The following is a 13563-nucleotide window of genomic DNA, read 5'->3' on the forward strand; positions in this document are numbered from 1 at the left end:
ACGAGGACACACCCACCGCCATCAGGAGTCAGCTACTCAACGCACGCACCCTCCTTCGCACCGCAAAAAAGGAAGCAAGAAAACTCAATACCAAACGTGCAGCCCGCGCCTTCCGACGACTGGTTGCAACACAGCCAAGGCGCGCACACCAGAAGATCTTCGATGAGACGGACCAGCCACGTGGCACGCCCGCCCTCACTGACCCCATCACCAAAGAAGTCCACACCAAGCCCGAAAAAATTCTAAACAGCATCCACCAGCACTTCACCGCCCAACTCCTACCCATCAACGGCCCCCGCACAGGACAATACAACATACCCGACAGCGAGAAACAGTACCCCTGGAGCCGGCCTGACGCACCCGACCGAATGCCGGCCCTATCTAAGCCAACCGACGCGCCCGCCACCTTACTGCCAGGTATTGCTGACAGCACCACGTTCTTTGGCTGCGTCAACCACCTGTCTCGCCGCAAGGCCCCGGGACCCGACGGAATACCGAACGAACTACTCCAGACAATACCCACCAGCCTACAAACAGCCATACACCAACTCATGACTCTCATGTGGGTAAAAGCGCACATCCCTACACACTGGACACAGTCCGACACCGTCCTCTTACCCAAAAAAGGAGACCCCCTGCTGATACAGAATAAGCGGCCCATCGCGCTGGCGAACACCCTCTACAAGCTGTATACCTCCCTCATCACTGTGAATGCCGCCCTGTTTAGCGAACAAGCCCACATCTTCACGGAGTCACAAGAAGGCTTTCTCAGAGGCCGCAATACCGAGCGGCAAGTCCAAAACCTGCTCCACGCCATAGAAGACGCCGCCACCACCGGACGCGACCTCTTCCTACTGTACATTGATTTCACCTCCGCATTCAACACGATCGACCACGACAAACTGCTCATTGTCATGCACGACCTAGGCTACCCCACCGATCTGATTGAGGTGGTACGGGACCTATACGGCAAGGCAGCCACCAGCGTGCGCACTGAACATGGAACCACACCCCCTATCCCTATCCAACGCGGCACGGTACAGGGCGATGTCCTGTCACCACTACTGTTCATCATCTTTATCGAACCGTTGCTCCGGTGGCTCCATGTTGGCGGGCGCGGATACCAATACGGATGTCTCACCAAAGCCGAAAATGATAAACACAACCTCAGCTCAGGCGCCTTCGCCGATGACTTAGTCACAGCCACAACCCAAATCTCAAATCTACGAATCCAAGTTGAAAAAATTGAGAAATATGCAGCATGGGGCGGCCTCAAAGTCAACGTCTCCAAATGCCAACTACAAGGCATACTCCACGGCCGCGCCCGCGCCGATCCCACCCTCGGTGGCCCCCGCAGCAAGCCCCACCAGGCAGCGCTCGCCAGAATGCTTGAAGGCCAAATCTGCATAGATGGCACCGCTATCCCATACAAGCCCCCCCATGAATCCTACAAATACCTTGGCATCCACATCACCCCTACCCTAGACTGGAGTGCACAAGTGCAGTACATCCGGGAAAAAATTAAGAAGCGAGGGCAACGCATCGCCACATCACTCGCCACACCGGACCAGAAACTCCGGATGATACAATTCACCATCCACCCAGCAGTGGCCTACAGCCTACCATTCATGCCGTACAGCACACACGACGTGGCCAGCCTCGACGCGCTCATCGCAAGCACTGCAAAAATGTGCTACGGCCTGAAACGCGGCTTCCCCACCCGCGCTATCCTCCAGCCCACTCACACCCTTGGCCTGGGGGTAGGTAGCATCCGCGAGCTATATGTCCGCCGCGCAGGCAAGGCCCTCGTCCAGGCCTTAAACGATGGGGGCAGACTGGGTGCCGTCACCCGCGCCATGCTCCACCTGCAACACAGTGTGGCACAGAGAGTGCCTGCAGATCAACTCCACACGCAGTGCCGCTTTTACACCAACCTACGACAACTCTCGCTGATCAAAGACGCGGGGCTGGAGCTGACCCAAAAGGGCAGCGCATACCACACCACGCTCCACGGTCTGTCGGCCCTCCTTACACGCACCGCGCCGCCAGGCGCCGACGCGGAACAGGCCCTACCCTTCCGATTGATTCAACCCCTCCTTGAACTCACCAGCGACTTCCGCGAGCTCCTCACTCCGGACCGCACCTGCATCATCGATGCCAACACTTTAAGAAACACATGGCCGAGGGCCCAAAGGCGGCACAGGATAGCCCTCAACCGTCTCACTCTCGCACTCCACGCTGAAACCCGAGCCCGAGCCAAAACCCACAACAGCACCGCTCCCCTTACCGCTGCCCAACGCACTCTCCCAGACGGGCACACCTTTACCGGCCTCCACACGACCCACACCGCACCTACCGCCGTTGACTGGGGCACACTTAACCGCTTCCTTCGCCAGCGCGCCCCTGCCGCCGAACCGACCGCCCATGCCGGAGGAACTGCCGCGGCCGCCACCACCGCTGTCACCACCGCCACCGCCGCCACGGCGACAGAACATGAGGACGCCCACAGCGATGGCGAAAACCAGACACCTGCACAAACACGCCGGCCGGGCACACAGCAACGTAAGCGGGCCTGCATTAAAATGGTCAGAGAACCCGAAGGACGGGGAGCCCCGCCAGCCGACGCACCGAAAGCGTTCGACTGGGACCCCGCGCTTGACCCACTTACCGACGCACACTGCGCAGACCTGCTCGACATCGCCCCCAGCCTCATCGGCCGATCCAAGCCCCCCAACCCCGAAGCACACCTCAGACGCCTACTTCTGGGCCCCACGCCCCCAACCACTTTCACACACCGACACAAGCTCAACCAGGAGGAGCAAGACGCGTACCTGGCCGCCACGTCCGACACCTGGAAGCACTTCAGCGAAACCTACCGCACCAAAGCCCTCACCACCACCAACACCCTGTATGGACACCAGGAGCGGGTGCAGCACGTAATAGCCCGCACCACCAGCAAAGGTTCGCCTCACTACCGAGTCCAGTGGGAACCCACCGTCATCACCCCCGGCTCCCTCACCCTCTACGCCCGGAACCGCTACCGCCCCAAACCCGGCGGCCTTACCTGGCTCCTTACCCCGGGTAATGAACCTCGCGTCCTGGTGGAATGGGAAGACCTGGAAGAACCCGCCGCTACCCTGGAGGCACAAGACAACAAACAGGACCTCCTGGACGCCCTGCACGCCCGCCTTGCTGTCCCCCCGGCCCCCCGCCCCCCGGCCCCCGCTAGCGACACACACCTAAACCCTGACCAGCGACAGGGCCGCTGGACAGATGCCAGCAACGACACCGCACGAGGGCAACGCACTCTGCGCCACTACGTAGACATCAACGTCGAGCCATGTAACCCCCGCCGGGACATCTGCCCCACACAAACCTACACCATCCAGCTCGGTATCCTCCCCGACCCTGGCTCCACGGCACACAGCACTCACATGGCGCATGTATACGACCCCCGCGGACGGTGCATAGGCACCATCAGAGCAGAGCGGCTTAACCTCCTCTGGCAACGCTACCAGCATGCACAAACGACCTGGCCCGAAGCGCACGCTAAATACGACCAGGGCAGAGGCTTTGCGGCGGCCATCGCCCGCCTGCTCCTCCGATACAAACCCGGGGGCGGCTCCAAATCCCACCCTGTCACTGAAAAAGGGGAACGCATTCTGTGCGACGGACTGACACAAACCCTGCACACAGCAATAGGCAGCACAACAGAGCTCTTCGCATCCCCCCTAAACGTCTCGGAAGCCGCCACCACCTACTACACACTGTATGAAGAAGACATGCTCTTTGGGGCCAACTATGACGCGTACTCCCAGCCATGGGATGGAATTGCTGTCGCCTACCCCGAACCCAACACCGAAGACGGAGCTCACGCGGTACGATGGGCACTGGCATGGGCCGAACACACCGAAACCCTTACGAACACCCCCCACCCGCCAACCAACGCCACGCTGATCCTCCTCCCCACGCAACGCAACGCGCCATACACAAGATACCTCGCCCACCCCAGAGTCACCCTCCTTGGCAGCATCTCCGCCACAGCAACGCACGCCCTTCTCTGCCTACACCCCAACGACGCAGGCCTCACCTTGAAACACGACCTGGTGCTGGTCAGCAATACACCCGGAGCTCGACTTGCCCAGTCCATACGCGACGCCCTAGGCACGTCTCTATACCTCTCAGGCATGCCCATCGAACCGCAGCCCCAACTCACCTGGGCCCACACACGGTGGGTGACCAAACAGGTCCGCCGGATGACCCGCACCCGCCCGGCAGCCCCCCGGGTAACACCCCCTCCCGTACCGGCCACGCCAGCCACCCTGGCCCCGTTCGCGGCCACCCAACCCCTACGCCTCAACCCCTGTGAAGGCTTCTACACCGATGGCTCAGTGCAGAAAGACGCCCTTGGCCAGCCCAGCGCGTGGGGGGCCGCAGCGATCGATGCCCGCACGTCCCAAACGTATCAGATTGACGTCAACCCTGGACATCACGGCTGCAACACCATAACACGATGCGAGCTCTCGGCCATACACCAAGTGCTCAAGCTAGACGAAGTGCAAGCGCTCCCTGAAGTCACAGTCTACACAGACTCCGCTGCGTCGTTATTCCTCATCCGCAAAACAATCAACCAGCCCCAACTCCTTACCTTCAGCAAACACAAAGCGCTGCTGGATAACATCCTCGCGCTCCTGAAACGCCGCTCCCACGCCGGCCGCCGGACAAACCTCCTTAAGGTCAAAGCACACTCAGGGATTACGCACAATGAACTCGCAGATCAGGCGGCGGTGAAAACCGCCAAGGGAGAACGGATGCCCGGGGCCGAGTGGCTGGTCGAGGAATCCGATAACGACCCGCGCAGTAAATACTATTGGATACGTAAAACTATAAAACCGACTGCGGAAGGGGCGCCACGAGACAAGAACGAAGGACACTACGCGCATGACCTCAACCGCGGCATCGCCACGCTCGCGGCCCCGCACATCGCCCAAGGCCACACCCGCGAAACTCTCTACACTGGCTTCGTCGCCAACGCCATCCCAGACCTGGATATTAAATCCAGCACCCGAACCATGAACCTGCAATCAGGCCGGCACCGCAAAGCCAAACGCTGCATGGACTACCTCTACGGGCAACTGTGGAACAACAAACTCGCAGCCCGCTTTGGCCGCACAGTTACAGGCCGCCGAGCCCCCCGCGCTGGCCCTGATAACCCCGCCCCATGCCCACTCTGCCGCGGACCCGACTCCGGCGGCCACATACTGGGAGGCTGCCACAACCCCCAACTCCGTGCAATGTACATTAAAAGACACAACATTGCAGTCCAGACCATCGCACGAGCCATCTCCCGCGGTGACTGCGGCGGCTGCTACATGGTAATGGACGCCACGTCTAAAGACGATCTGCCAGACTACGCAGCTGACAACCGTCTGCCGCCATGGCTGCTTCCCGACCAGGAGGGCAAACCAGCAGGACGCCACCTACACTACCGCCCCGACATACTACTAATTCCTTCAATCTCCCTCGCCGCAGCCCTAAACCCAGACTTTGTCGTGCTTCCCAGCGAACATGACACCATCCACATCATTGAAGCCGGATACACAGCCGACACGAACCACGCCGCCAAGCAACACGAAAAAGCACAACAGCACCAAGCCCTCGCAGCCGACCTGCGGGAAGCGGGATGGAAAGTGCAATATACTCCACAGAGCGCCATCAGCCTAGGGTTTGCAGGAACAATCCACAAGGACCTCCACCCCCTCCTCACCTCCCTGGGCGTCACCTCCCACAAAGCCAGGCAGTGCTGCGACACCCTACACGACCACGCAGTCGCCACCCTCAATCATATAGTCCTGACCAGACGGCGCCTCGAACGGGGACTGCCACCTGGCAACCCCGGCGGGACGTAGCATCCCGGCAGGGTGCAGGCCTAGCCTGCACGCCCGCCGCCTAATGCTCGGTAGTGGGGGCGTACAGGAGGCGGGCCTGGCCCACCTCCTCATCTCCCCCCACTCCCTTAATTCACACCACTTGCCTACGGCAGGGTGTATCTATTTCTATTTCTATTTCTGTCCTGTCCCGCCCTGCCCCGCCCCGCCCTGCCCCCGTACTTTGATTCCGTTGTGTGTGGTTACAAGGTGTTGAGCACAACGTGCATTCCTGTCCTTGTAGAAATCGAGGCCCGGGCTGGAGGGCCCTTATAACGCCTGCAACACTTATATATGCAGCTAGTTTGGTTCCCGAATGGGGGTGCTTCTGCTCCTGTGCTCCCAAATAGCATCTAGTAACGCGGCGCCTGGGAGTGCTTCTGCTCCTGTGCTCTCAAACGGCATCTAGCAACGTGGCGCTTGCAAAATCGATCTCGCTACCCGAACGCAACTGGTCAGAGGATTCGTCCTGCCCTGCCCCGCCCCGCCTTGCCCCGCCGCGTCAGCAAACAGAGGACAGAGAACAACTGAGGAATGCGCGTCAGCAAACTTCCAGCCAGCCAGCAACTTGTCGGTACAGTAATTCCGGCGTTCGACCAGCCGCGCACTCCTGCCCTGCCATTGCAAATTGTTTGCCATCTACTGGGGTCTGGGAATCAGCTGCACCCTACGGGACTTCACCAACCTGCCTGAACACTGTCCCATCGCACATCCCTCCCCACCCCACCCCACCCCACCGTGTGGCGCTGTGCAGCGGGGCATATCCAGACCAGTGTAGATGTGGGTCTACCCGGCCTTTCCTGTAGCGCAAGCCCACTCCGCCTTCCGCTCTGGTCTACGTACGTACCGTATTAGTTCTGCAACGCACGTCAATAGCGCCACGACTGCTGAGTGCACTGTGGAGGCGTTTGAGCCTTAGCCACGACTGAGTGTCAGCAAGACACGCCTGGGTGTCCGGGCTGTAACACTGTTCTGAACGATGTACAAGAGGTCCAGGCGCGGTTGTAGCCAAGTCTAGGCGCGCATAGCAACGTCACTCTAGCCTACCGACCACATATAACCGTCAGCTGCAGGGGAGGTCAGCTGAGCTGCCAACACGGACTACGCAAGTCTCGGGTAACAGTCCTCGAGCGCGCTACACGGACAGCCTGCGGGGGCGCCGGTGCAGCCACAGTGGTGTGACCGGTGGCGGAGACACTAATGGCTGGCAGAATTTGCATTCATCCTAGCTTTCATTTCTCTGAACCAGCAGAATGACACAACAGCGGCGCCCGCACTGCTGCCTCGTCTACGGTCTGCAGCGACCTTGGCAGCCATAGCATCCTTCATGGCCTTACAGGGCTTGCATCTTGCAGGGGTAGGCCGCGGCCGCTGGCGAGAAGGGCCCCAACCACGCGCTCGCACACGGCATCCAGGGGCCCACTATGCCTAGGTTCGGGGACCGGACCTCAAGCTTCAGGGACCGTATGCAGCCCCACGCGGCGAGGATGCGCCCCTCCGGACATGCCAAATCTTTTTCACCCTGCATGGGGGGGGCGTTTCATGCCGCTCCCGCCCTGTGGCCTTGATGGCCTTCTTGCCACCCAAGGTCAGCACGGGAGCGTTTTTCAAGCACGTACCCCGCTCCGCTCCGCCCTGCCCCGCCCCCGCACATTGGCCCGCCCTCACGCGGGTACCACCAGGCGGCTGGATGGGGTCTACGGGAGCCCCTTCTTCCGCGGGCCTTTTCACTATGAGCAATAACTCGTACAAGGATGCTGACCCGACCTACCCCCCACAATTCGATAGCGCTCTATCCGCCTGGCTAGTTCTACGAGCTATTGCCCGTGGTGAAAACTGGGCTGCCGTCCGGGGGGTGCGTTTTTGGGCTGAGCCCCCCGAGCGAAGCGATCCAGGGGGGGGCGAAGCCCCCCAGGATTGCCCCTGTCCGTGCCTGCCTGCCTGCCTGCCTGCCTGCCTGCGTGCCTGCCTGCGTCGACAAAAAGTGCCAAACTGGCACAAACCGCGAGCGCCACGTATTATAAATTGCTATTCCCTATTGTATAAAAATAGGCGGCAGGGCAAATTCGGCCGGAGCGAGAAGCGACCTCGCGAGTCCATGGACATCTTGACTTTCGTCTTGCGAGCGAGAGTGCAGGCTTGATAGTTTCTTCCGCACAAAACTATACCGACCGCATCCAAGCTTGGGAGACACAAGAATGCTTAAACATAACATGCCTCAAGGCCATTTCGGTGCAGGTTCCGCGCGAAGACGACTCCGTTCTGCCTTTGCTCATGTAGTATCCGCCAGTAACAACGACGAGGATGGAATGAACTGCCGCTTCGGCCGTTCACTGAGTCGTAATGGCAACAGCTTCCTCGCCGAGCTGTCGTGGCGGTGGCTGCGGCTGCCAGCTGAAATGGCGGTATTGAACAACGACAACCGTGACGTGGCGATAGGCAGACCCTTCCCGTCCGCGGTGCGCGACACGCGAGCGGCATGGAGTCGCGGCTGCGCGGTAAGGGCCGGGGTCTGGTGTCTGGAGCGTGAAGTGTGGCGGGGATGGTTGGGGATGGGCGGGGAATGGGCGGGGAATGGGCGGGGAATCCTGTGTGCATGGAGGGGGAGGCGGGAAACCCCGAGGGCGGGAGCGAGGAAGCCCAAAGCAAGGCGCCCAGCAGTGCTGAACGTGAACGACTTGCCAAGCTGTGAACTAAATGTGTCCCACAACTTAAATAATGCCTGACAGCCCTGCACGGCGCGGCAGTCGCGGCGGCCGCGGCCGCCGCGGCCGTGGCCGCGGCGCGGGGCAAGGTCTATCAGCCCTTGTGCACGATGACCCTTCACTCGATCAATACTGGCCCGTTGCTGAACAACAACACACCGCTGCTGTGCCGAGAGCGGTGGCAGCACGCGCACAAGGTGAGCATAAGCGAGAAGGGCGCGTGAGGCCAGGACACCCGAGAACCTACTGTCCTCCTGTCGCCGCCCGCAGGCGCGGCCGCGGGGCCGTCACCGCCACCCCCAGCCTTCAAGGGGCGTCAGGGCGTCACCGACACCGACAACGCCGCTGGGAGCAGCGGACAGCAGCATGGGCTCGCGCCGGAGCACCTGGAGGATGGTTTGGTGGTGTCGGGCACCGCCGGCGCTGCGGCAACTGCTGCCAGACCTCGGGCTGCAACAGCTGCTGGTGTCTGCCCTGGACGTGACGCTCTGCTACACCGGCGGCGGTGCATTGGGACGCAAGGTGCGATGCTGAAGCACGTGCAGGGCGTTAACCAGCAAGCTTACCCAAACCGTTGCTGGCACAACAGGAATGATGGCACCGCCTGCCGGCCCTGCCAACCCTGACCCACATCCGCTAGGTGGCCGCAACATCCCACAAGGTGAAGTCAGGAGCCAACGTTGGGGCCCATGAGTTGTGTGACCATCTGTGCGGTACAGCACATTGCAGTTTGCAAGGATTATTGGGCCCTTGATTGGGCCGTGGCTGCGGCGTTGTAGCGCTCTCCTGACGTGGCCTGTCGCCTCCCTCTCCCCTTCCAGGTGGCGGATTCCAGGTGGCTCCTGACCCACATCAGCTGGTGGGCGCTGGCTTCCTTGCCTTCGCGTTTGCGGGCGTCGCGGGAGCTGCCATTCTGGCTGCCGGTGGCGCTGTAGCTGCACCGACTGCAGCTGGCGGCCCGATCGAAGGTCAGTGTGAGTGGCGTCGAGGGGATGTGTGCGCATGTGCAAAACAGTTTGTTGCAGGCGGTGACCATTCAGAGAGCTTCCTCCCTGCCTACAGTGCCGCTGGCGCCAGCTGCCATCACTGCAACACCCCCGGATGCAGCTGACGCTGGTTTTGTGCTCCCGCCGCAACCGCCGGAGCCCCCAGTACAGCGTGGACGTGGACGTGGCAGGGGCAGGGGCAGGCCGCGTGGGCGCGGCCGCGGGCGCGCGCGTGGGTACGGCAGGGCCAGCGCTCCCCAGCCGGCGGATGCAGACGCGGAGGCCGTGGAGCAGCCGCACAAGCGCCGCCGCAGCTTTGGCACGGATGAGCAACAGCGGCAAGCCGCACGGCGGCGCCAGCGGCGGCAGGGCATGGAACCTGATCAGCGGCAGCAGCACCTCTCTGCGCACGCCGCGGCGGAGGCGGCGCGCGTGGCGGCAATGACCGCTGAGCAGCGGCAGCAGCACCTAGCTGCACACGCCGCTGCGGAGGCAGCGCGCGTAGCGGCGATGATTACTGAGCAGCGGCAGCAGCACCTCGCTGCACACGCCGCCGCGGAGGCGGCACGGCGGGCGGGCATGGACGAGGAGCAGCGGCAGCAGCACCTAGCTGCACACGCCGCTGCGGAGGCGGCGCGCGTGGCGGCAATGACCGCTGAGCAGCGGCAGCAGCACCTAGCTGCACACGCCGCTGCGGAGGCGGCGCGCGTAGCGGCGATGACTGCTGAGCAGCGGCAGCAGCACCTCGCTGCACACGCAGTAAGCGACTGGCCACCTATGCCGGTACACATCATGATTATGACACCAAAAAATAACCCGATGTTTGTGGAGGAGAGCAGGCTTTCTTATGGGGCAGTGGGGAGGCACAGGCGTGTGTGCGGCGAAGGAGGATAGCATGGAGAGGGTGTCGAGGGGAGGGGATGTTGAGGGGAGGCGTACAAGAGCGAACAAGAAGAAGTGCTGAATGCAAGTTCGTTCGTGTAAATGTACGCTACTCGAATGTCGGCCCGGAATACTTGAGGCGTAAATCAGGGCGTAAATATACGCCGGTTACAGCCAATCGTACGTTTCCCTGGCAATGGATATGCAGCTGTATTCCAGAGCGCTCTCCACAGCAATCCTTATTATGAAGCAGCAATATCGCAGCGCGCCCCCTGCCACACAGGCAAGACATGTATTCGTCTCCATGAATGCTTGCATTGCTCCCCTCGCAGCTGCTATAGCCTCGGAGCGTACGCTATGAGCTATGTCTATTATTGCAGTGCCAGCGAATTTACGCCGTCGGCAAAGGTAATAGTTTGGAAGGTAGTGAGGACGAATTGCTTCATTTTGTGGTCGGCTGGGAGGCAGTAGACGGATTTCTGGCGTGTAGTTGCCACAGGTTTCAGCGCGCTGTCAGGGAAAATCTGCGCCAGGAAAGTCGTCAGGCTTGCGACGCCACCAGACTGGGGAGGGTGGGGACATCCGGAGATGTCGCAGCAACCGAATACCGCAAAAGGATCCTGGTCGTCCATAACCGAGATCGTAGCTGAGACTGTGCCTGTGACTGGCGCCTGCAAGCTTTCATGTAAGGTTTCCGGCTCGTCGCCAGCGTCGAAGCAGACATCGCGTCCTGATGCCGCGTCCCCGCCATAGTTGACATCGTACTTGTCGCCAGATAGCTCAACGGACAGAGGCTGAGCTAGTGTGACCGCAGACAACGGTGGCGCTCCTGTCCGCACTGTCGCCAGCGAAACGATGCGCCCATCATCAATTGTTCTAATGCTATTGCTGACAGCGTCATTTGTTGAACCTGACGGACGGCCAGGGGCAGCCTTTAGTTGTTGTTTAAGCGCCCCAAGCCTACTTTTACGCTGTCTTCCACTCATCAAGGTTCTGTGTGTATTTTTGTTGTAACATTCTACGCGCATTAATTTCAACTAAGCGAAGGCAACGCTTCGGGAAGGTGTCACAGGATAGGCGTCGAATGAGGCAGCCTGCATCAATGCCATGTTGAATTCTAGCCGTCTGCGCGCGCTTGGATAAACGTTGTCAGCCATTCCCAGACAGTTGATAAGGAGGAACAGTGCCTTGGCCGACAAAGGGTGCGGGTGGACGCGCAACAGCGCGGTCAACGCCATCCTCGCCTTGATTTCCTTCTTCCACCAAACACTCCCTGGGACCTCATGAGTGCAACTGTGTGTTTTAAGCGAAGGTACATCTGTTGCAGCCAGTGCCAGATGCTCTCCTGTGCGGCGACCAGGCTTTCAATTTGTTGCCACGCGCATCCACGCTCCTTTACCGTCCGCGCGCCCCAGCAGCGGCTCTGAAGGTTGCTGCAAGTTTGCTTCTAGGATAAAGCAGCATGGCTCGAAGCTGGGCGGAGACTAGGAGACTGGCCTGTCCGGCGGCCTGGGCGGAGCCGGAATAACCGGCTCCGAGCATGCTCGGGGCAAGCAGTACCCACTGTTGCCGTCCTTGTGCATCCTGAACGCATCAGTGACTGACTGCAACTTAAATGTATCTTAAAAGCAATAGTTTTCCTGGTCCTGCGCGCCCAAACAGCCAGCGGGGCAGGGTGGAGCCGGAATAACCGGCTCCGAGCATGCTTGGGAGCGCTCGCGGCGACCACAGTTACTCCAGCCTCTACATGCGCTGGCACTGCAATAATAGACATAGCTCATAGCGTACGCTTTCGAGGCTATACGCAGCTGCGAGCGGAGCAATTCATTCATTCATGGAGACGAATACATGTCTTGCCTTTGTGGCAGGGGGCGCGCTGCGATATCTATTGCTGCTTCATAATAAGAACTGCTGTAGAGAGCGCTCTGGAATACAGCTGCATATCCATTGCCAGGGAAACGTACAATTGGCTGTAACCGGCGTATATTTACGCCTCAAGTATTCCGGGCCGACATTCGAGTAGCGTACATTTACATGAACGAACTTGCAAAGCACTGCACGCTCTTCTTCTTGTTCGCCGCGTGCGCAAAACGACATGTCCGGACATGGCTATGCCTCCCCGCACACATCCTCTCCCCTCGATCGACACCCTCTACGCCTGTGCCTCCCCACTGCCCCATAAGAAAGCCTGCTCTCCTCCACAAACATCGGGTTATTTTTTGGTGTCATAATCATGATGTGTACCGGCATAGGTGGTAAAATTCTAACTCGCACACGCCGCGGCGGAGGCGGCGCGCGTGGCGGCAATGACCGCTGAGCAGCGGCACCAGCACCTAGCTGCACACGCCGCTGCGGAGGCGGCGCGCGTGGCGGCAATGACCGCTGAGCAGCGGCAGCAGCACCTCGCTGCACACGCCGCGGCGGAGGCGGCGCGCGTGGCGGCAATGACCGCTGAGCAGCGGCAGCAGCACCTCGCTGCACACGCCGCTGCGGAGGCGGCGCGCGTGGCGGCGATGGCTGCTGAGCAGCGGCAGCAGCACCTCGCTGCACACGCCGCTGCGGAGGCGGCGCGCGTGGCGGTGATGGCTGCTGAGCAGCGGCAGCAGCACCTCGCTGCACACGCCGCCGCGGAGGCGGCACGGCGGGCGGGCATGGACGAGGAGCAGCGTGCAGCGGAAACGGGCGCGCGGCAGCAACGACGGGCAAGACAACGCTTCACAGCCAGCACTGAGCGTGGCCCAGCAATCCGGCGTAAGTTCGAGGAGGTGTGCAACCACGTCTGCGAATGCTGTCGGCGCTGCTTCTACAGGGCCGGTGTCACGGTCACGGAGCACGAGGTGGGCGTGTGAATGGGTCCGGGTTCGGCTCGGCTTGCATTGGATCGCAGTGGCTTGCACTGAAAGCGCATCACAAGAGTCTCATTCAGCACTGAAAGCAGGCGCTGTTACCCATCATCGCAGGTTGCATGCTCCACTCTCGCCCGGATCCTGCGCGGCGGCGCCGCGGCCGGCACCGACCGCGACCGTGACGAGCTTGACGAGCTGGAGCGTGGCGTCGGCGCCA

The 13563-nt window shown here is 60.9% G+C and overlaps 3 protein-coding genes across 3 annotated transcripts; 2 read left to right on the forward strand and 1 right to left on the reverse strand.

Annotated features, from left to right (window-relative positions):
- Positions 1-17: 17 nt before the first annotated feature.
- On the reverse strand, positions 18-2563 carry CHLRE_32g758647v5 (uncharacterized protein). The gene has a single exon (XM_043073013.1). The coding sequence runs from the start codon at positions 2493-2495 to the stop codon at positions 2166-2168; it is 330 nt and encodes a 109-aa protein (XP_042914059.1). The 5' UTR covers positions 2496-2563; the 3' UTR covers positions 18-2165.
- Positions 2564-7973: 5410 nt separating this feature from the next.
- Positions 7974-12488, forward strand: CHLRE_32g758697v5 (uncharacterized protein). The gene is made up of 5 exons (XM_043073014.1): positions 7974-8425; positions 8903-9154; positions 9454-9600; positions 9740-10377; positions 10833-12488. The coding sequence occupies exons 1-5, from the start codon at positions 8407-8409 to the stop codon at positions 10839-10841; spliced, it is 1065 nt and encodes a 354-aa protein (XP_042914060.1). The 5' UTR covers positions 7974-8406; the 3' UTR covers positions 10842-12488.
- A 55-nt stretch (positions 12489-12543) lies between these two features.
- CHLRE_32g758747v5 (uncharacterized protein) lies at positions 12544-13485 on the forward strand. The gene has a single exon (XM_043073015.1). The coding sequence runs from the start codon at positions 12807-12809 to the stop codon at positions 13347-13349; it is 543 nt and encodes a 180-aa protein (XP_042914061.1). The 5' UTR covers positions 12544-12806; the 3' UTR covers positions 13350-13485.
- The last annotated feature ends 78 nt before the right edge of the window (positions 13486-13563 follow it).

The sequence above is a fragment of the Chlamydomonas reinhardtii genome (assembly GCF_000002595.2).
Source record: "Chlamydomonas reinhardtii strain CC-503 cw92 mt+ unplaced genomic scaffold scaffold_32, whole genome shotgun sequence".
Classification (NCBI taxonomy): domain Eukaryota; kingdom Viridiplantae; phylum Chlorophyta; class Chlorophyceae; order Chlamydomonadales; family Chlamydomonadaceae; genus Chlamydomonas; species Chlamydomonas reinhardtii.